The sequence below is a fragment of the Halichoeres trimaculatus genome, unplaced genomic scaffold, assembly GCF_033239565.1.
Source record: "Halichoeres trimaculatus isolate MK-OKI-2021-1 unplaced genomic scaffold, fHalTri1.1 fHalTri1_scaffold_4, whole genome shotgun sequence".
In the NCBI taxonomy this organism is placed as follows: Eukaryota; Metazoa; Chordata; class Actinopteri; order Labriformes; family Labridae; genus Halichoeres; species Halichoeres trimaculatus.
This window is the reverse complement of record NW_027437182.1, coordinates 4947267-4970469: the sequence shown is the minus strand read 5'-3', so window position 1 is coordinate 4970469 and position 23203 is coordinate 4947267. Positions and strand designations below refer to the sequence as shown.

At 42.2% G+C, this 23203-nt stretch overlaps 2 protein-coding genes and 1 pseudogene across 2 annotated transcripts; all 3 read left to right on the top strand.

Moving 5' to 3' along the window:
- The first annotated feature begins 4633 nt into the window (after positions 1 to 4633).
- LOC141789475 (carbohydrate sulfotransferase 5-like) lies at positions 4634 to 6008 on the top strand. Its single transcript, XM_074668886.1, has one exon. It carries the CDS (start codon positions 4634 to 4636, stop codon positions 5792 to 5794), a length of 1161 nt encoding a protein of 386 aa, XP_074524987.1. The 3' UTR covers positions 5795 to 6008.
- Positions 6009 to 6819: 811 nt separating this feature from the next.
- LOC141788788 (carbohydrate sulfotransferase 4-like) lies at positions 6820 to 7932 on the top strand (annotated as a pseudogene).
- Positions 7933 to 13308: 5376 nt separating this feature from the next.
- LOC141788787 (carbohydrate sulfotransferase 6-like) lies at positions 13309 to 20349 on the top strand. The gene is made up of 2 exons (XM_074667853.1): positions 13309 to 13344; positions 19123 to 20349. Exon 2 carries the CDS (start codon positions 19189 to 19191, stop codon positions 20347 to 20349), a length of 1161 nt encoding a protein of 386 aa, XP_074523954.1. The 5' UTR covers positions 13309 to 13344; positions 19123 to 19188.
- The last annotated feature ends 2854 nt before the right edge of the window (positions 20350 to 23203 follow it).

Below are 23203 nucleotides of genomic sequence, written 5' to 3'. Positions count from 1 at the left end.
ATCACCCCCCATATTCTCCTGATTTGGCACCATCTGACTTTTTTCTGTTCCTGAACACAACCAAACACTTGGCTGGGAAGCGCTACCGGACTGATGATGAGGTCATATCTCCTGTTGAGGATTTTAGAAGTTTCATCACTATGGCAAAACTTCTTCCAAGTCAGGCTATAAACCTTTCAGCCCTCCCTCGTTGAAGTAAACTGTGGTACCTCACTGGGAAGAGACGTTCTTGCACACGTTACATATGGCAGTAAAAGCTGCAGCGAATTAAGTCCACACAGCACTTCTCTTTCTCCCTGCCATCACAGGCTGCTTTCAGTGCTCTGACTCGCTACTCTCTGGCAGACCAGGGGCAGCGGGGAGAGAGATGTGAGATTTGCAGACTTGGAGTGAAGCTGCCCTCACATGAACTCTGTGAGGAAATCTGAGCAACTTGCCGGACGTACAGAAGAAAAACTGCAACGAAAGTATCGATCTCATCCCGCTAGAATCCATCTGTTACTGACACTCACCTTGGTATTGATACTATTGATATTAAGATTCTGAGCTTTACCGCAAACCCATTTATTTCTTACCTTTTCCACAGTAAAAAAAAAAAGCGGGGCAACTTGGTAGGCGTTGTCCTGGTTCTTTCTCTACACAAGAAACACAAGGTGTGACTTGTGGGCAGGTTTAATTGATTGTTTGGAGAGCCCTAAGAAGACACTATATCATGCCACACACAAGTTTAGTTTGTCACTTCTTCACAACTCTGCAATATCTGGAAAAAAATCTCCCACCTGTTAAGGCACAGGTAAGCCGTCTACTTTTCTGCTCTGCGACTTGAACCCAGGTTAGCATTTGAACTATTTTTAATTTCCTGCACGACACACTTTAAACAATCAAACGTGGTCTTGATTTTTAAGGAGAAGGAAGTTGTTTGGGACCAATGCAGATCATTTGGATGTGGTCTGTTTGAATCAGAGACATCCACAAAGATTTACAACATGCGGCACCTCACGAGGACTTTACTGTTCTGTTTGGGACCAGAAATTCAGCCTTGAAGTCCAACTGGGTTTTACAGCTTCAGTGATACGACTAATACAAACCTTAAGTTGTATTTCTTATTTAGCTTTGTTGACCAGGTTTGGGTACACATACATGAAACTTGATCCCAGGTTAACTTTGCTCTTCTTGTTCAAACACTGGTCATTAAATTCTTGTTCCTGTTTATTAAATCTATCCACGCATGTTGCTTAATTACCCTATATTTCAGAGAAATGTAGGGTGAATTCCAAAGCATCGAGTGGCATCTCAAAGCAATAATTTTGCTCGGAAGAGAGAGGAGAGAGGAGGGAGGAGACTGACAGGAGGAGCTACAAGCTACAGGGAGACACAAGAGTGGAAGTCTTTTCACAGACACGCCCCTTCTGGGATATCACTCCCTGATTGGATGCTGCAGAGGCTCAGACTCAGTCACTAAGGATTGTTCTGATACAGATCATAGAGCTGGGAGTAAAAAAGGGTGTGATGTGAGTTTGAAGCACAAAATAGTGAACACAACTGTCATAATATCAAAATAATGCTCTGAGGTGGGGTAAACTGTGCAAAATTAAACATGTCCTTTCTTTAACACTAGAAGTCCCACAGCCCAGCCATTTGGCTTTTCTACCTTCCATGCCCAAGGGGCAGCCAAGTGGCTGGATTAGTCTGGAATCAACATTTCTACTTTAGGTGTGAACAGCCATCTGATCACCATTGTTTTGTAAATGAGGCAATTACTTTCTCCTGAACTACTGAAAAAGGAAAAGATGTTGCTATGCCTTTACCTGAATAAACCAATGTGTTGTAATGTTATGAGAGAGAGGTAGAGGTTTAGAACTAGTATAAAATGTTAATGACTTCATTATATGTTCAACAGGCTATAATTAGTCCACTTTTATGATCACCACAGAAAGTTATTTTCCCCTCCCTTCTCAGTATGAGGTCAACACAGTTTATGAATTTTATTTCTTGCTGAGATTTATTGCTGATGCACAGGTTTAGTAAATTAACTATCATGGGCCGTGAGTGAGCTTTTTATCCACCTCGGGTCCCTAGTTTAGCCATCGGTCACAGCCACACCCACCCTTCCACCTTACATCCAGTTGGCCTGCTTTTACATTTTCCATCCATCTTTCTAACTATTTCTTTTCCTATTTTATTGTTTTGACCAGGATTTTCTGTGTTTCTCAGGAGTAAATGTCAAACATGGGTAGATGAAGATAAACTTTATCCAGGCTACTCAAAGCACCCCGTGTCAACTTTGCATGCTTGAGACTCAACACTCTATTATAAAAAAAAACAATGGATCTTTTGTGTGTGTGTGTGTGTGTGTGTGTGTGTGTGTGTGTGTGTGTGTGTGTGTGTGTGTGTGTGTGCGCGTGTGTGTGCATTTGTGAAATGTGAACCAATAGTTATACAAGCAGATATATTGTTGAAAAAAAATAGCAGCCATGCAAACAGTGGACCTGACGGGAGCTTGTGACAGAGGCAGTCAGTTCAGTTTAGGTTTCTTTCAGCAGCTTACAATGTTCACAGCCGCACAAAAGGCTGCATGCATATAAACAAAGTTCTATCAAGAAGAATAAAGAGATAGTATAGCTATAAAAAAAAACTTCAAAAAAAATATAGTAAACTTAAACTAAACAGTCAACAGCTGTTTTGGACAAGGGCACTCTAATATGGGTTATGGAAGAAATAGTTTTTCTAATTATATCAGAGATATTTACAGCTACACTTGCCTCACACTCCGGCAGCCTGATGCAAAAAGTTTCAGTAGATGTTGGAAGCTTCCAGGCTCTTTTCAGGCACACCCCTCCCCCCTGATCATGTATCACATCTGTGGACTACCAATCTGTCAGGTAAAGGCTGCATTTGCAAAACAATGGTGGCTAATTGAAGGCCGTTCAGTTGTACATTCTAAGGCCCCGTTTACATGACGCCGAAAACGGTCAATTCCGCAAACATTTCGTTGCGTTTTGGCCTTCCGTTTAGACGAGACCACGTTGCGCTTTCAGTGAAAACGCAAACTTTTGAAAACGCTCCCCAGAGTGGAAAGATCTGAATCCGCTCCTCCATCCAGCTTCGTGTAAACACAGAGCGGAGCGTCTCAGGGTGAAACGCTGACGTCACCGCATGCGCACTCGCAGTTTCAGGTGAAGGCTCCGCGTTCAGCCACATTTCCAGTTGAGCCAGTAGGTGGCGGTAATGCGCGTTATGGTTGGATTGCCGACTGTCTCACACAACAAAACGGCAGAAAAAGAAAGAACAGAAGAGGAGACTTGTCCTCCTGGAGTCGTATGAACGCGGATCGTTTTCACGCCGTCCTCATGTAAACGCAGGTGGCTTTTGAAAACGCAAAGGAAGAATCGTTGCGGGAGTCTCCGTGTAAACGGGGCCTAACTGAGCAGCCTTTTGGCTGTCCTCTGGGCATGGCAGCGGGGGTAAGAAAACCCTGGGACTTTTAGTGTTAACCCTCTGGCCTTGAACCTGGTATTTTGCACTCACTTCACTTCCTCTTAAGTGACCATTTAAGCTGTGTTAAAGCTGCTGGGCTGAAATTTTCCAAGGATCTGTGTTATCAACCCAGTTTTGAATTTTCAACTTCAGCACCTAAAACATATCAAAAATCAGGGATTGACTGATAATCGACCAGGTCGACACTCAATACAATGCTGGATAAAAACTTAATTCAGATAGCATTTACTATTTGTAAAAAGAAAATATTTCATGCTTTTCTCCTTTTACATACAAACTGCATGGTGAGTTCTCACAGGTGTTTCAAGGGTTAAAATTCTGAATGTAAATTAAATTTTAATCTTCATGACAAAAATTGATTACATCTAAAAAATCAAGTAGTGAAAGAAAAAATATTTTGAAATTTATGACTTTTATAGCATTTCCAGAATGTTTTGGTCACTTTAATGAAGGGGGGGATTTTTTCACATTTTGCAATCACTACACAAAAAAAATAAATAAAAGGAATTTTAATCAGTGTTGCTGTTAATCAATTACATATTAGACTAGTATTATTCACACAAGACCTATTGGTGGCATGAAGAATAAATAAAAATGCAAACTTTGAGGGGTTTTTTTTCCCAAATGGTGCTTTGTGCAAACAAACTGGCATTTGAAGGGTTAAGAAATAAAAAGTTGTTGATAGTTTATACTTTATGACAAGCAGATGTTGGTTATAAACGTGCAGTAAAAGTAAAAAAAAAAGTGTGTGTCTGCACAGCACACATGTGCAGACACACAAACGGCTGATACAGCTGACTGACACATGAGCGGTGATCAGCTGACGCCGTCATCACTACGCAAGACGTCACACTATGTGACGCTCCAGAGGAAACGTCTCTCCCATGCGTCTCTGGTGGAAGGGATTGAGATGTAAGTGGAGAAAGCGGGATCTGCTGTCACCACTCACATAAGCAAGGGACTCAGATTAAAAATGAGAAAACACTGTCTATTTTATCCAGTCATCGCAGCCCAATTGTAAATATACAATTCTATTTCCTGTCCAACACATTGTGTTTCTTCTCTCCAGCATAAAGGACAAAAAGGATCAATTTCATCATCACGCTCCTGCAGCTGATGCTGATCCAGAACCACCATGTGGCACCTCAAGATAAACCTCAGCACCATGGTTTTTCTGATGGTCCTCCAAGGAGCAGCAGTGGTGCTCTTATTGGACTGGTACTTGGAGCCCAATTCCCACAGCCCAAAGCCCCCCAATGACAAAGTCCAGGTTCTGTTGCTGTCATCATGGCGATCAGGCTCCACCTTCATGGGTCAGGTGTTCAATCAGCACCTGTCTGTGTTCTACCTCATGGAGCCGCTCTATCATGTGTGGAACACAGTGTTTAAACCTGCTAGCGTGCTTCGGATTGCTGTGAGAGACATGTTACGGAGCCTGTTCCAGTGTGACCTCTCTGTGATGGAGACCTACCTTCCAGTGGACCCCAACATCTCCGCCTTGTTCAAATGGCGTGATAGTCGCACTTTGTGCTCACCCCCAGCCTGTTCCTTTACGCCACAAAACCCATTCGTGGACCAGGGTCAGTGTGAGAAGAGGTGTAATGTTCAGGGTCTGCAGCGGGCGCAGAATGCCTGCAGCACTTACAGCCATGTCGTGCTAAAGGTGGTGCGGGTTTTTGAACTGGAGACCCTCTACCCTCTCTTTCAAGACCCAAACTTGAATCTCCGCATCATCCACCTGGTCAGAGACCCTCGGGCTGTTTTTCAGTCAAGAGAGAACGCAGCGGGGGTCCTGGCGAGAGATGATAATATTGTGTTAGGACAAAAGAAGACGCCAGCTGATGAGCGGCATTATCAAGTCATGCAGGAGATCTGCCGCAGCCATGTGCGCATCATTGAGAGGGCCGTCATGATGCCTCCTCATTTCCTGGAAGGTCGCTACAAAGTGGTCCGCTATGAGGATGTTGCCCGCAACCCACTTGAAGAGATAAATAGCCTTTTTGAGTTTGTAGGTCTGAGGATGCCTCCAGAATTAGAGAACTGGATCAACCATATGACTCAAGGGAAAGGTACCAGTAGAGGGGGGTTCAATGTTTCATCACGAAATGCAACTAACATCTCCCAGGCTTGGCGTAGCACGCTGCCACATGACAAAGTCAAGAGAGTCCAGGAAGTGTGTAGAGAAGCCATGTCCTTGCTCGGGTACAGGATGGTCAACAGTGAAGAAGAGCAGAAGAGCCTGGAAATAGACTTTCTTTTGCCAAGTGAGCTGAAAAAGAACCTGGGAACTGACTAAACCATAAATAACAAAGGCGTGAACACCAAGAGACGATTGTGGACAAAAACCTCCTTTCCTTTTTAAGATTTATTGACCGTTGAGATCTGGAACATTGTTGTTTTTCTTGTAGTACATCACCACACGCAGCTCCTAAATCAGCCCATGTCATTTCATGTTTACCCATGACACACCCATAACACACACAGAGAGTTAACTGACTTATCCATTACAGCTGACAAATGACATTTTGGGATGTCTACTAGATTGGTTATAGTTTACCCAAGGGGCCTCACAAGTTTTGAACTCAGTTCAGAGGAAGACTATCAAGAATAATTTGACCCTTGTACAGTTTATGTATTCAGTATGATCACTTTACCACCTAACCTTTTCATGTATTTGATTTCATGTAAACCCTGTCATGTAATCATGCTTGTAATTACTATCTACTAGCTTCTCCTGACACTTACACAGCACGCACCCACATGCCTTAGACATTTCTTAAGCACATACCATATATACTGATTCATCTGACCTCTGTATCTGACCTTGGTGTGGAGACTGTCTTTCGACTTCTTATCTGTTAAGGGACACCTTCCACGCCAGCTCAGACTGGCTCATTCCAAGACAGTGAGGTACGAAGGATAACATACACACATAAACTCCTTGACTGTCTAATAAATACCAAGAGCACAAAACACTTCTTCAGTTTTCAGCATCCAGCATCTTGTTGACATGTTGTAACTCCAGCGCTGTATTAAAGCTCAACTTTTTGCTTCAGTCGTCTCATGACCATTTCTTACTTATGTCAGGGGTTGTGGTAAAGAACCATCAAAGTTATACTGAGCTCTTAGAATTGCGAAGGGACAAAATCCTGACAAAGACTTAAAAACATTTTTTTGGGGGGGTTTCTTTTGACTCTGTGTAAGCAGCAATAAATTTGGGTTATGAGTTTGTCACACCACAAACACGTGTCATTGACCACTGATCCAAAATTAGGTCTTAAAACCATGAAAAAACAGAGCACTTGTCTCTGCTGTGAAATGATGGGAGTGTGTGAGGTAGAGGTGCTGGGACACACAGGCCCACACACAGGCGGGGAGCCGCCTATGTGTACTGTACAAGGATGAAACCTACAGTAACAATAAAAGCTAGTGCCAGCAGCCTCATCGGACGGACCCGGCTCTACCTGTTTGAGCCATAGACTGTAAATAAATTGACGTCATGTTGCTCGGCTTCAAGTGAGGTTGCCAAAAGAACTGCTCCCCCTGGTGGCTGGATGGGATCTCAAGTGTCAAGGTTCATCTTCCATGTGACTCATCAATATGTAGCTCCAGATCACCACGTACTATGGATAGCTTACAGCTGGCAGTCTCAGAGGTCACGTCTGGATTTTGGTTTGTTTCCGTGTCCATGTGCAATCTCGTTTGTCACACTGTATATATACTCTGTTATTCTGAATAAAAGTTGAAAGAGACAGAGGATTGAACCAAGCACTCTTTGCTGTCTCCTTTCTCTCCTCCTTTGACCTAAGATTTGGGCCAGGCCCAACTTAGAAATTTATACTATTGCAAATGTGTAAGGTGAGGTGTGATTTTAAGTGCTGAGCGAGACACTGATTTTTGAACTGGAATCCCTCCACCCTCTCTTTAAAGACTCAAACTTGAATCTCCGCATCATCCACCTGGTCAGAGACCCTCGGGCTGTTTTCCAGTCAAGAGAGAAATCATGGAGGTGGGGGGTTAAGGGCATGATGGAGATCTGATGCAGCCATAAATGCGTCATTGAGAAGGCCGTCATGATGCCTCCTCATTTCCTGGAAAGGCGCTACAAGGATGTTGCCTGCAACCCACTTGAAGAGATAAATAGTCTTTTTGAGTTTGTAGGTCTGAGGATGACCACAGAGCCGGGGAAGTGGATCAACCGTATGACTCATGGTAAAGAGGAGGTTCGAAGTTTCATCACAAAATGCAACTGACATCTCCCAGGCTTGGCGTAGCACGCTGCCACATGACAAAGTCAAGAGAGTCCAGGAAGTGTGTAGAGAAGCCATGTCGCTGCTCAGGTACAGGACAGTCAACAGTGAAGAAGAACAGAAGAGCCTGGAAATAGACTTTCTTTAGCCAAAAAAGCCAAAAGAGCATCCGGGAACTGGCTGAACCATTAATAACAAAGATGTAAACACCAAGTGACTAAACTATTTACTTTTGTTTTAGGATAATTCACCATTCAGATCTGAGACATGATTATTCTTTTTGCAGTGCATCATTGTACACAGCTCCTGAATCATCCCACATTATTTCATGTTTACCTGCAACACACACACAGAGTTAACTGACTTACCTACAACAGCTGACCACTGACATTTTCAGATGTCCACTTGATTGGTTATAATTTACCCAAAGGGCCTCACAAGTTTTGAACTCAGTTCAGAGGAAGACTTTGAAGGAATTAATTTTGTTGGTTTCTTTTAAGTCTGTGTAAAGCAGCAATAAATTTGGGTTATGAGTTTGTCACACCACAAACACGTGTCATTGACCACTGATCCAAAATTAGGTCTTAAAACCATGAAAAAACAGAGCACTTGTCTCTGCTGTGAAATGATGGGAGTGTGTGAGGTAGAGGTGCTGGGACACACAGGCCCACACACAGGCGGGGAGCCGCCTAAGTGTACTGTACAAGGATGAAACCTACAGTAACAATAAAAGCTTGTGCCAGCAGCCTCATCGGACGGACCCGGCTCTACCTGTTTGAGCCATAGACTGTAAAAAAAATTGATGTCATGTTGCTCGGCTCCAAGTGAGGTCGCCAAAAGAACTGCTCCCCCTGGTGGCTGGATGGGATCTCAAGTATCAAGGTTCATCTTCCATGTGACTCTCCAATATGTAGCTCCAGATCACCACGTACTATGGATAGCTTACAGCTGGCAGTCTCTTAGGTCACATCTGGATTTTGGTTTGTTTCGATGTCCATGTGCAATCTGATTTGTCACACTGTATATATACTCTGTTATTCTGAATAAAAGTTGAAAGAGACAGAGGATTGAACCAAGTGCTAGGCCTCTCAAGTTTTGAACTCAGTCCAGAGGGACATTTTGGCAGCACATTGTATCCTCTCCTGATATTCATCATCCATATTAATGCATACACTCATCACCACCTTAGTCAGTGAGCTGAATCTGCAGCTGGGGGGGCCCCACGACCATGTTTTAGCAGGAAATATGTTTCTTTCTAAAAGTCACCGGAGCTGTGGGTGTTTGGCAACACTCGGAGGAAAATGATATCACGGTCACACAAAAAGACACCGTCGTGATATTTCCAACCTTTATTTTGTAAAAATGTAAAAGCTTAAACTTTGATCAAGAAAACAGCATTTGTATCTTCTATATGTCATATGTTGACATAAGTGAATCAAAGTCACTCAAAAAACCCCACAAAAACGTGTCAGTGTGCCAAAGTTTTCCTCAAAAGAAACACTGAGACTTAAAAAGAAGACACTTTACCTAGAAACACACAGGACTCTACAATCAGTGCATAATTAAAACTACCCAGGTCCAGGCTTTTGATTCAAATCAAAACAAACTAATGCCACTGATTCTGCTTTTTGAAATCCGAACAGCAGGTGGCAGCACTTTCATTGCAATCTGTGTTTTCTGAGAAGATGAGAATAATTCTGCAGGTGTTGTCGTGACCTATCTAGACTTAAGTCTTCTATTGGGAATCTAGTCTTAGATCCCATTAGAAAAAATATCTAGATCTCTTTAGACAGAGAGAGGCCAGCAGATGCTGATTTCAGGCACAGATACTGATCAGTGTATCGGACGTGTATGCAGAACACTGACCACTGATCATCTGGGATCAAGACACCTGATGGACAGGTGAGCTCTGATTTTATCAAGCTGTTATGATGTCACAAAGATGTCTGACAGGTTGATTTTCATAACTTTTTATCATCTCAAAACGTAGAACACAAATCAATCCTTAACTAGGAAGATCTTTACTCACACCTGTCTCTTAACATGAAATTGTAAGACTCAGCACAAAACTCGGAGGGCATTCACACCCAGCTGCTAAAGAAAAGGAATAGATAATCAATAGTGGATTTGTTACAGCACCCACTTCACCGAATCAAAACACAATTAAAAACAGTAGAGCTGTGAGCACAAGAAGGATTCTTTAGTCTTGTTTCTGATGCACCATTGTACTGCCTTTTTCTGCTTACGCACAAACACACACACTAACACACAGTTTAAATAAGTGAGTGTTTGTAAAGGAGGACATAATGATAGTTGAGTTTAGCCAAAGGAAACAGCTTATTAAAAATAATTACAGCCCAGAGCGGGCTTTCAGCAAGAACACACAACTAAATTTACGTCCAAGCGCTGTGCAAAGTTCTTTCCAATTAGGGAGACTCAGTGTAAGTTAAGAGGTGTTCCCAAGTTTTCTATTAAGAAAGCGAAAAAAGTATTAAAAAAATATGTGTTTCTGCTGATGGGCTGAACTCTAGAATGATGCAAATATGAACTTATGAAAATTCATGTTATATTGTTAAGTTATTTTTGAAAACTATAAGTGATGATCATGCAATGAGGTTGTTAATGTTTTTGATTTCTTTAATCTCTGCCTTGTGGTTACTTAATTTGGTTAAACACATAGGCTAGGCCCAGATAAGTATCCTGCACCTACCTTTGCCTTTTCAGGCTCCTTTTACACGTCAATGTTTCATCTGAAAACACTAAAACGCAGTGAAAAAAAATCTGCGTTTACACGGAAACGCCGAGGGACGGAAAACGCTGTAGTAAGCATGCCAAGCCTGCAGGTGGTGCTATAACTGCCTTGTCCAGAAGCAGCTTTTGGGAGATCTCCTTCAAAATAGAGTTGCACAAGCACAGCAAGGTAGTTCGTGACAATGGTAACAACGGTACTGTTGTCCTGTTGTATGTGCTCCCACAAAGCGGAGAGTGACGTCAGCTTTTCCACTAAAAACACCAACATTATAATAACATGGCAACGGTGTCGGCAGTGTTTCCCGCTTTGCATTTTAGGTTGGCCGAAACGCTGTTTCCATGTAAACGCGAGGCTGAAATGCAACAAAACTTTTGCGCTTCAGCCCAAAACCATTGTCATGTAGACGGCCCCTCAGTCACTACCTGATACAAGAATTTTGGTTTGTTTAAAACATCTGTCTTGTGACAAATGCTGTATCATGTATGATGACTGAATAAAACCTACTGCTAAACATGACTTAATACAGGAGGTTACTGGGGTACTCCTGATTTTTTGGTCTTAAAAATTCCAGAGACCTCTTTTTCTGTGTCAGGGGTCTGGTTTTGGTTTTTTCTTTTTTCCTTAACTTTTTCTGCCGCTCAGAGTTCTTTGGAGGCTGCTTCAATACAAGAGAGGGCTGAAAAGTTCGTAGCCTGACTAGGAAGGGGTTATGTCATAGAGATGAAACTTGGCATGCATTAAATCCAACATTTTCTGACACTTACAGCATGGTTTATTTACAGATTAACTGATGCTGTAGTATTTAAGGACTTTGAAAAGTGGAACCAGAGACACTGTATGAATATCAATAAAATTTGGCTCTATGGTGTTATCAAACATCTGCAGAAAAAGGGGTTCACCCCCAAGGACACTCACGCCAACATGGTTACAACATTAAGGGATGATGCTCCAGTTTTATCAACTGTGAAATACTGGGCAGCTGAATTTGAGAGGGGTAGGGAGGGTCCCAAGGTGTGGACGTCCTGCCACAGCAACAACCCAAGATAACATTGACCGTGTGGATTGACCATCAACCACATGGTGATGGATGACAGACGTTTAACTATTAATCAGATAGCTTATATCGTAGCCATCTTCGTGAACGAGTTTAAAACACTGCACAAAGAACTTGGTATGTCGAAGGTGTCCACTCGGTGGCCTTTAGACGCCTGATCAAATGCACACCAGGCTGGTCATGTCGCAGGTGAACTTGGCACTTTTTGAAGCATATCCAGACAGTTTCCTTCAACATTGCCTCACCCAAGACAAGCGTTGGGTCCATTACTTTGAGGCCAGTGTTGTCACGATACCAAAATTATGATTCGCTACAATACCTGCCTAATGTATCTCAATACTGATACTTAAACGATACCATGGCAAAACCTAAAACATTAAAAAATTAATAGAATAAGCAGTTTAAAGGAAGGCTGCCTCAAGTGACTATTTGTGGATTTTTCTGACATTATTTATATGAACTACAAGTCGTGGTGACCTAGTTTGCTTGTCACAAAGTAATTGACAATCGTTTGACTTTTGTGTTTGGGCATGTCGTTTTAATCTGTCACTCTTGCTCTTTAAGGAGGTAAGGAGGCTGAATGGTGAGGTGCTTGGTCATATTCGTAGTGTTTCCTTCATGTATGAGTCACTAGTTAGGGTTATAGACGGGCTTTGATAGGTCTATTGGCTTAAGAAGCCGCCACGACTGTCTGCTTCTTAAGTAAAGCAAAGCCAAATTTCGCTCTGTGCACCTGCTTTTTCGACAAGCTGTCAAACTTCACAACAACACACACACTTTGGAAAGAGAACAAGTCTCCGCCAAGTCTCCCTGTCGGCAGGGAAGGTGATGGCCTCCGTCTTCTGGGATGCAAAAGGCTTTGTGTTCATTGCTTATCTCCAGAAGGAAAAACCATCAACGGAGAATACTACGCCAACTTGCTGAAGGAACTGGGAGAGGCAATCAAGTCAAAACGGCCGGAAAAACCGACAATCGTTGCTGTACGTGACTGCCACTTTGAACTGGTTGATCACCCCCCATATTCTCCTGATTTGGACCATCTGACTTTTCAAACATGACCAAACACTTGGCTAAGAAGCGCTACCGGACTGATGATGAGGTCATATCTGCTGTTGAGGATTTTAGAAGTTTCATTACTATGGCAAAACTTCTTCCAAGTCAGGCTATAAACCTTTCAGCCCTCCCTCGTTGAAGTAAACTGTGGTACCTCACTGGGAAGAGACGTTCTTGCACACGTTACATATGGCAGTAAAGCTGCAGCGAATTAAGTCCACACAGCACTTCTCTTTCTCCCTGCCATCACAGGCTGCTTTCAGTGCTCTGACTCGCTACTCTCTGGCAGACCAGGGGCAGCGGGGAGAGAGATGTGATATTTGCAGACTTGGAGTGAAGCTGCACTCACATGAACTCTGTGAGGAAATCTGAGCAACTTGCCGGATGTACAGAAGAAAAACTGCAACAAAAGTATCGATCTCATCCTGTTAGAATCAATCTATTACTGACACTCACCTTGGTATTGATACTATTGATATTTAGATTCTGAGCTTTACTGCAAACCCATTCATTTCTTACCTTTTACACAGTAAAAAAAAAAGTGAGGCAACTTGGTAGGCGTTGTCCTGGTTCTTTCTCTACATGAGAAATACAAGGTGTGGCTTGTGGGCAGGTTAAATTGATTGTTTGGAGAGCCCTAAGAAGACACTATATCATGCCACACACAAGTTTGGTTTGTCACCTCTCCACAGCTCAATAATATCTGGAAAAAAAATCTCCCTCCTGTTAAGGCACAGGTAAGCCGTCTCCTTTTCTGCTCTGCAACTTGAACCCAGGTTAGTGTCTGAACTATTTTTAATTTCCTGCACAACACACTTTAAACAATCAAATGTGGTCTTGATTCTTAAGGAGAAGGAAGTCGTTTGGGGCCAATGCAGATAATTTGGATGTGGTCTGTCTGAATCAGAGACCTCCACAAAGATTTACAACATGCGGCACCTCACGAGGACTTTACTGTTCTGTTTGGGACCAGAAATTCAGCCATAAAGTCCAACTGGGTTTACAGCTTCAGTGATACGACTAATACAAACAATAAGTTGTATTTCTTATTTAGCTTTGTTGACCAGGTTTGAGTACACATACATGAAACCTGATCCCAGGTTAACTTTGCTCTTCTTGTTCAAACATTGGTCATTAATTTCTTGTTCCTGTTTATTAAATCTATCCACGCATGTTGTTTATTCATTGACACTTGATTTACATGAGGCACCCTGATCCGATGAACAGGTGAACTGATGTAGAGGAGGAGAAGAACATGCTCAGAGAAATGTTGGGTGAATCCCAAAGCATTGAGTGGCGTCTCAAAGCATTAATTTTGCTCGGAGGAGAGAGGAGTTGTTTGTCATAATATCAAAATAATTCTCTGAGATCGGATAAACTGTGCAAAATTAAACATGTCCTTTTTTAAACCCTCTGGCCTTGAACCTGGTATTTTGCGCTCACTTCAATTTCTTTTAAGCGACCATTTAAGCTGTGTTGATGCAGCTGGACTAAAACTTTTCTAAGTTTATGATAACTGTGTTATCATCCCAGTTTTAAATTTTCAACTTCAGCACCTAAAACATATCAAAAATTAAGAATAGACCAATTATCGACCGGGCCGATTATCGGGGCCGATATTTGGCATTTTGGGGCATATCAGCACCGGTGTTTTTTTAATCCGACAGCCAACATGAAACCCATCAAAACTGTGTTGTTTTGGCTCTGATGCTTCTCCGGACAGAATTTCTCCCCGTCTACCCTATGGAGGCCCTAGATGGTCATTTAAAATCAGTCATGTAAAACCAAACAGAAAATTAATTCAACTGCATTACATGCCTGTAAAGCAGCACAACCTTAATTCAGTCCATTTTTTTTGCAGTTACATAGACATTTTGGAAAACTTTATTTACTGTATAAAACTTCAGCTATTTATTTTTTTAAGTTTTCATTTAACTTTATAAAACATGCTGCTAAGCATGGGGGCTGTTTAATAAACATATGCTTGAAAGCATTTGATTGCAGTTAATAATCAGTATGGGTATCGGCCCCAAAAAATCCATATCGGTCTATCTCTATCAAAAATACCCTGTTCATTTCAAACACTACCCCTCTTCATAAAAGTGCCCAAATGTGCCCCATCCAGGCCCATTCAGACCACAAGTTTTTGTTCCCTGTTATTTGTAGTAAAAAATCAAAACATCTAGATGAATTTGCTTTGTGTCTCATTGAAACACACGGGTTAAATAGGGCATTGCGATTAATTCTATTATCCCAGCTAATTTGAAACCTCACACATTTGTATTAATTTTTAACTGTTTTATTAGGGCTAAGAACCTCACGATTGGATTCAATTTCTATTCCATTTTATTTTGATTTAAATGCTTCAATTTTTGTTAAAATATATGGAATATCACCTCACATTTTGTTGCCATTTTGCTGTTGTTTGGTGGAGTGCAGTCCTTGTCCATACAACGTGAATAACAAGCACAGCCCCCCCGACACACACACTTTCCAGGAAGTGAATCGATTCAGAGACTTTTCTGAATCGATATTGAATTGGGCTAGGCAGTGTTGGGATGAGGGATGGGTACCTTTCACATTTGAAATGATACGATACCAATGCCCGGTACCTGGCAATCAGGATCGGTACTCAACGGCACCAATTTTTGGTACTTTGGTAAAAAATATCAATTTGTTTGATAATACATTTTTTTTCAATTTAACATATTTATTCATTAATATATAAACTTCTAATGCTGTGTTCATGTCCAGCTTGGAAAATTGCTTACTCTTCCACTCCCTCACAGTCACAAGTAGATATGCACAGATCTGATCCTGGTATCAGGTATTGGCGCCGATCCAGCCCCTCAAAGCTAGATCGTGGGAAAGGATCGGTACAAACTTGACACTTAGGCTTAACTATGATCTAGTACAAGGTATAAAATTTTACAATCAAGTAGTCATTTCTGTAAATTCTGAAGCATTTTTTTAAACAAACTGCTGTTAAACATTTAAACACTCATAGTTTGAATAAATATTAACTTCAGTAATTCCATATGTACTCATTTTTGTCTTTTACTCAAAACATCACCAGTCTTATCCCACAGTAGAGCATGCAGGTTATTATTTATCACTGGTATCGGATCAGGATTGATATCGGTCGATACCCAAAGCCCAGGTTAGTATTGGTATCAGAACCAGAACAGCTGGATTGGTGCATCCGTAGTCACAAGGATACATTTAAGTACCTAAACATGATACCTTTTGATTTTTCCTGAATCAGTACCCGGGTACTTTTGACAGAATTTGGTCGGTACTAGGGATGGGAACTTACAGTGTTCCTTGTACTCTAATATGTGTGGTTTCTAATGAACGAATATTTGAATAGTCGAAATTATTATTATTTTCCAACCGTAAACTAAAATAAATAAATAATTAAAAAGTCTGTCCTACACGGACCTCTCAGACTGTAACTGTAACTTCATGCTTGTGAAATGACAGAAATATCCAATAGCTAAATATCAATACAAATAAAAAATGCAAATATTTCAATTTCAAATGCATTTATTTAACAACTAAACAAAGTAACAACCATTTACATGCCGCTGTCATGTCACCGCAGCAGCGTATACATATGGAAACTCTCAAATAACAGCCCAAATCATACAGACATCGTTACATAAAATAAGTTGAAGGCTCATCAACTAAAAACCCTTTTTAAAGCCTGGAGTTTCTCTTGGCATAAATTAAAAATCACTGCTGCTCAACTTAAATATCCGTATAGCCTACCTTAATACAAACAGGCCATAATAGCAAACAAGTAGGCTCAGCCGAGTGCGGAGGCGATTCAAAATGAGGCCCGCTGTTGAGAATACTCTTTCCGCTTGTACGACGGTAACAGGGATACTTCGATATTGTTTCGCCAGCACACTGAGTTTCCAGTACCTGGTCTCATTTTTTGCCACCACTGCAACGGGTTTTGGTCGGGTGGGATGCATGGCTCCTTGAAGTACTGATCCAACTCGTCGTGGGCTTCAGTGCCGACTGTGCAGTAAGACATCGACCTGTGATGCTGGTCGATGTCCGCCTGTCTCATGCGGAACACTGTCACTTCTGAGCTGTTCTGGGATGCTGTCATAAAGTTCAGCGAGTTTCTCTCGGACGTTCACGTGTATCGCTGGCTCCAGGAAATGTAGGTGCTTGTGCCGGGGATCCAGGGCAGAAGCAATAAGTGCTGCTTTGCCTGTGGAAAATCAAGTGTTACTATTAATGCTAAAGCCTTCAAAATGATCTGTATATATCGGCAATAAATTTAATATTATGAATTATTATTATTGTGTGCGTTTAGTGGATCAAAAATTACCAGGGTTAGTTGTGCTATTGGCCAACACATGCTTTTGCAAGGACTTAGCCACTGTTGTCTTGAATTCAGTCACCTTGGCTGACTCTCCATCGTTTGACTTCAGATGCCTAAGGAGGCTGGTGGTGACTGGATGCACCAAGGATATGCAGACATGGGATTCACTACACATGGCTGTTGTTGCACACTTCAAAGAGTGAAGTGCAGGCAAGATATCTTCAAGTGTTTGCCAGTTATCGTCAGTCAATTCGAGGGTTCTTGCATCAGCGAGTTTAGTTGTGTGTCTGTCAGAAAGAGTTGCCGACAGAGCCCATCTTTGTTCCAGAAGCCTCTCAAACATTTCGTACACGGAGTTCCACCTAGTGCGGCAGTATTGGATCAGTCTGTGATTCGGCAGGTTCTGCTCTGCTTGCTTTCTCTTCAGGGCTGCAGTTGCCACTGTGCTGTGATGGAAATGAGCTACCAACCTGCTACATGCGCCAACGAGTCTGTTAACACTCGTTATCTTGAAGCCATTGTTTATGGCAAGCTGGAGTGTGTGTGCAAAGCATGGCACCGATTCCCACTCAAGGAGGCGCTCGTTTGCCATCACCATATTACTGGCGTTGTCATGAACACAAGCACAAACTTTGCCCAACACTCCCCACTCCTCAGCAGCTGCTGTTAGGTGGTCGGTCAGGTTTTCTGCGGTGTGCCGCTCATCAGTGCTGCGGGTCTGTAGGACCGCAGTCTTCAATTCCACGTCATCTTGAGGCAGGTAGCTTTCAATGGCACGTCATGGTGATATACGACTCAGTGGTGAGAGCTGTCCACGAGTCTGTAGTAAGAGCCACTTTGTCAACACGCTGCAAATCAGCTCTGAGTTCTGCTGCCTTTTCTTCATACATTTTCTCCACTCTCGTAGCTGTTGTTCTCCGCGATGGTGGCTTAAACGTCGGCTCGACTAACGCCATTAGCTCTTTAAAGCCTTCTCCTTCAACAAAACTAAGTGGAAGCATATCTCCAGTTACCATTTTCGTTATCAGCAGGCTGATCTTCTCTGCTCTTGTTTCGTCGCAAAGACGTTTGCTAACGGGGCTAGCAAAAGATGAAATGCAAGACTGCCTAGTTTCTGTCTCTGCTTGTTTTTCCTTATGCTTTAACCGCATGTGCTTAAGCATCTAACTTGTACTTCTATGGTATGCGAGTTTAACTCCACATATCTTGCACTGCACACTAGTTTCATCATTTTTTTTCGAAATACTTCCAGACATCACTCTTTTTGACAGACATGTCGCATGTGACATAGACGGGACTGTATATACTGTGCTTTTGCTTTCGGTGGAATATGTTCCAAGGGAGTTGTCGTAGCTGCCGTAAACAGTTGTATTTGCTGGAATCTGGCTCGGTGTTTGCGCGGCCAGAGAAATGATACGTCTTTATCCCATTCACTGTTTATTTAGTTCGGCAAAAACAAAAAGAACATTGTAACACATAAATGAATTGAAGTTACGTGGCCAGGTACGTAAATAACAAAATGCTATTCGAATAGTGGGGTCAGTGGCGGATACTCGAGTACTCGAGTATTCGTATCCATCCCTAGTCGGTACCTGTAAAAGTACCTCATTCAGTATCCCTAATTGCGACGCATCGATTCATCAATGTTTTTACCCATCCTACTCATGCATCGTTACTTCCCTAATACCCAGTTTTTTATAACTGCTTAGGTCAGATTCACCTTCTAATGTAAAAGTTTGTGATTGGTTATTTCTCTATATTAAAAATCCAGTGTCCCTGGGACACAATAATAAAGGTTATGTTAATAAGTTTATAAGTTCACATTAAGATAGGCACTACATAAAGGCTAAATATTGATGTGTTCTTCTAAACAGCAGAGTGTCTGCACAGCACACGTGCAGACACACAAACAGCTGTTAGAGCTAACTGATACATGAGCGGTGATCAGCTGACACCGTCATCACTATGTAACAGACATCACTTCATGTGACGCTCCAGAGGAGACGGAAGGGACTGAGATGCAAGTGGAGAAAGCAGGATCTGCTGTCACCACTCACATAAGCAAGGGACTCAGATTAAAATGAGAAAACGCTGTCTATTTTATCCAGTCATCGCAGCCCAATTGTAAATATACAATTCTATTTCCTGTCCAACACGTTGTTTTTCTTCTCTGCAGTATAAAGGACAAAAAGGATCAATTTCATCATCACTCTCCAGCAGCTGATGCTGATCCAGAACCACCATGTGGCACCTCAAGATAAACCTCAGCACTGTGTTTTTTCTGATGGTCCTCCAAGGAGCAGCGGTGGTGCTTTTATTTGACTGGTACTTGGAGCTCAATTCCCACGGACCAAAGCCCCCCAATGACAAAGTCCAGGTTCTGCTGCTGTCATCATGGCGATCAGGCTCAACCTTCATGGGTCAGGTGTTCAATCAGCACCTGTCTGTGTTCTACCTCATGGAGCCGGCCTGGCATGTGTGGAACACAGTGTTTAAACCTGCTGGCATGCTTCGGATGGCTATGAGAGACATGTTATGGAGCCTGTTCCAGTGTGACCTCTCTGTGATGGAGACCTACCTTCCTGAGCACCCCAACATCTCCGCCTTGTTCAAATGGCGTGACAGTCGCGCTTTGTGCTCACCCCCGGCCTGTTCCTTTACGCCACAAAACCCGTTCGTGGACCAGGATAAGTGTGAGAAGAGGTGTAATGTTCAGGGTCTGCAGCGGGCGCAGAACGCCTGCAACACTTACAGCCATGTCGTGCTGAAGACGGTGCGGATTCTTGAACTAGAGTCCCTCTACCCTCTCATTCAAGATCCAAACTTGAATCTCCGCATCATCCACCTGGTCAGGGACCCTCGGGCTGTTTTTCAGTCAAGAGAGAACACTTGGGGGCTCCTGATGGGAGATGATTACATTGTGTTAGGACAAAAGAAGACGCCAGCAGATGAGCTGCCGTATCGAGTGATGCAGGAGATCTGCCGCAGCCATGTGCGCATCATTGAGAGGGCCTTCATGATGCCTCCTCATTTCCTGGAAGGTCGCTACAAAGTGGTCCGCTATGAGGATGTTGCCCGCAACCCACTTGAAGAGATAAATAGCCTTTTTCAGTTCGTAGGTCTGAGGATGACCCCAGAATTAGAGAACTGGATCAACTATATGACTCAGGGGAAAGCTGCCAGAAGAGGGGGGTTCAATGTTTCATCACGAAATGCAACTAACATCTCCCAGGCTTGGCGTAGCACGCTGCCACATGACAAAGTCAAGAGAGTCCAGGAAGTGTGTAGAGAAGCCATGTCCTTGCTCGGGTACAGGACGGTCAACAGCGAAGAAGAGCAGAAGAGCCTGGAAATAGACTTTCTTTTGCCAAGTGAGCTGAAAGAGAACCTGGGAACTGACTAAACCATAAACAGCAAAGGTGTGAACACCAAGAGACTAAATTGGACATTGGAGGACACCCTCAAGAAACCAGTCTTCACCACTTGGAGCAATGTTCCCTCTAGTCTCCTGGACACACACGCACGGCTTTCAAAGTTTGAAAATTTTGATCAATTGATGAACAGACTGTTTCACTTTAATCATTGTTTTCAATAAATTACATTCTCATTTTCCTCCTCAGTCCCATTTCCTCTTTTTGCATTTTGAAACTCTACTAATAACCTTTTTAAGTACCAACAGTCCAGAATGTAAACTAGTACTATGATTCCATGTTACGCAAAACAACAAGTTGATATGACAGGAGCTGATATGACACAACATGACATGGCCCAGCATGGCACGACAAATATGATATGATAAAATATAAGACATAACCACAGGATACAATACCTGAGATGACATACTTAGCCCATGGTTGCAATATAATTGTAAAACACTGATGATCTGATGATAGACAGATAAAAAGTAAAGCACAGAATTGATGCTGTGATGCTGCACTGATTCTGCTTTTTCAAATCTGAACAGCAGATGGCAGCACTTTCATTGCAATCTGTGTTCCATGAGACGAGGCTCTGAAATATGCAGGATACCTCTGCAGGTGTTGTTACTTAGACTATCCAGACTTTAAACTTCTGTCAGAAATTTGGTCTCAGGTCTCTAAAACATATCTAGATCCTTTTGGACATAGAGGCCAGAAGTTTTTCTCATTTTTATGGTTCAATTTGGTGCATCTTAAAGCAAAACGTACCATGGAAAACTTATCTTATATTTCACATGAGATTTACAGCAAACTTTTGCAGGAAAGAATATTATCCAGTCATTTTAATCTTCCTAAATTAATTTGGTTTCTTTTGTATGTGGATGCAGTTGAGTCAAAAAAATGTCTAATTCACTAACCCAGTAACCACCTGTAGAATTGCATTTCTACTTGGGAGACACCCAAAAGCCGTGCAGGTAACTCCGCATTTTTTTACATAAATGCTCAGCACGTCGCTCTTTGTCCCATGCTGCTCTCCAAGTTCCTGAAAGCCAGTGTAAGTCGAGCCAAGCTTCACCCTTGTTGTCGGTAAAAGCTTCATCTGTTTTTTTTTTTTTAGGACAATCCTGCAGACTCTACCTTCAAGCTCAAACTAAACATTTGGATTGAAACTGGCAACATTTAACCCAAACCTGTCAGAATTTATCAACACTGGAAATCAATATAACATTAACTCTAATACTGTCAACATGTGCCTAAAAAGCATTTCTGTTTTCTTCTTGAGTCTACACTTACAGAATTAAACAAAAGATAAATAAATCTAACAATAAGCTCTGCTTATTGTGAAGCATTCAAGTACTGCAGGAAATCTGACTATTTTTGACATATGTATGTTTGTTCTGATCTTTATAATACGCCAAATGATAACAAACATTATCTTAGGGCACTTTCCAAAAACAGCAACGGGTCTGTTTCATGTTTCCGAGTGTTAGTTGATGTGGATCCTTCTCTAAAGATGTTGCATACAGCTTTAGGTCAGTGATCCTCAACCTGTGGGCTGTTGCCCCCCGGTGGGCTGCAAAGGTATTGCAAAATCATTTCCAAAATAGATTTTTTTGTGGGGCTGGGGATGAAATTATATGGAAATAGAAATGTTGCCTCATGTTACAGATGCCGTGTTAGCGACTGTGCTCTGAAAACGCAAATGGCAGGCTGTCCGCTACATGTAAATGATCATGGTGCACTGCCATGCCAAAATAAAAGCTCTAAAATTCTGAGCTTTTTTTTCCAGATGTTCTAAGTGCCCCCGTATTTATGGGGTTAGAGGTGGGCTCTGAATTTTTTAAGACTTAAAAGTGGGCCCTGAGTTGAAAAAGACTGGGAACCTTTACTTTAAAGTGTTGTTTATAGAAAGAGGTGTCACAGTGTGACTCACCTTAAAGCAGGTAGCTTTCTGACTGATGCGCTTTGAGGGGGCGCCTCCTCTCCAGGACCTGATTCAGACTCGCTGGTTGGCTGCCGCAGCGATCCTTCAGCCTGAGAGAGAAAGACAAACAGAGGAAAGAGGAGGATGTAAAATCTAAGTGTTTACAAATGACGGAGAAAGAAATGGCAATAAAACTGCTTTTTTAAGTTTATTTCCTCTTAAAACTATTTTTCCTCCTTCAAATCACATTTATATTTTCTCTTTCTCTTTCTTTATTCAAATATGGACTCCACGCTTCAAAGAACTTTAACGCTGCATGAAATTACACACCTTCTTTGTTTTTACAGGATACAATGTGAGCGTGTTGTATACACTGTGGTGTGTAGAAGTGATGAATAGAAAAAGCTTAAGGCTACACATTAAAGCTTAACTGCAGGAAGAGGTTTGTGGCATTGATTCAAACCTAGCAGTGAAACAACAGAAGTAGAGGCAAGAATAAATCAGATTTCTGGACATTTGGACTTTTCCTGCTTCACACTTTTAGAAACGTGTGTTCAGACTTCACCGACCTGAGCTTGCTGCCTCCGCTCACGCCGTTCTCCCGGCAGTGTGTGCTATCTTGCGCGTTGTTGAGGTTGAGGCGCTTCTGGCTCCGCCTTTCCTCCAAGCAGCGAAGGGGCAGCGTTCTGTTGATCCGCTGGAAGATGATGGCTCCCACCACCTGAGATTTCCACATCAACCAAAATCAAATCAACTGTTAAAAATGATATGATGGTTTTATTTTGATGGCTTCAATGTTTAAACCTTTTTTCATTTGTTATCTATGACCCTTAAAATGCCATTACATTAATGGATGACATAAGACTACAATCATGATCAGTTTACAGTCCCTCCTCTAAAGTCTGTAGAGGGGG

Excerpts from the sequence above, each read along its gene's own strand:
- LOC141788787 (XM_074667853.1), top strand. The coding sequence starts at position 19,189 with ATGTGGCACCTCAAGATAAACCTCAGCACTGTGTTTTTTCTGATGGTC.
- LOC141789475 (XM_074668886.1), top strand. The coding sequence starts at position 4,634 with ATGTGGCACCTCAAGATAAACCTCAGCACCATGGTTTTTCTGATGGTC.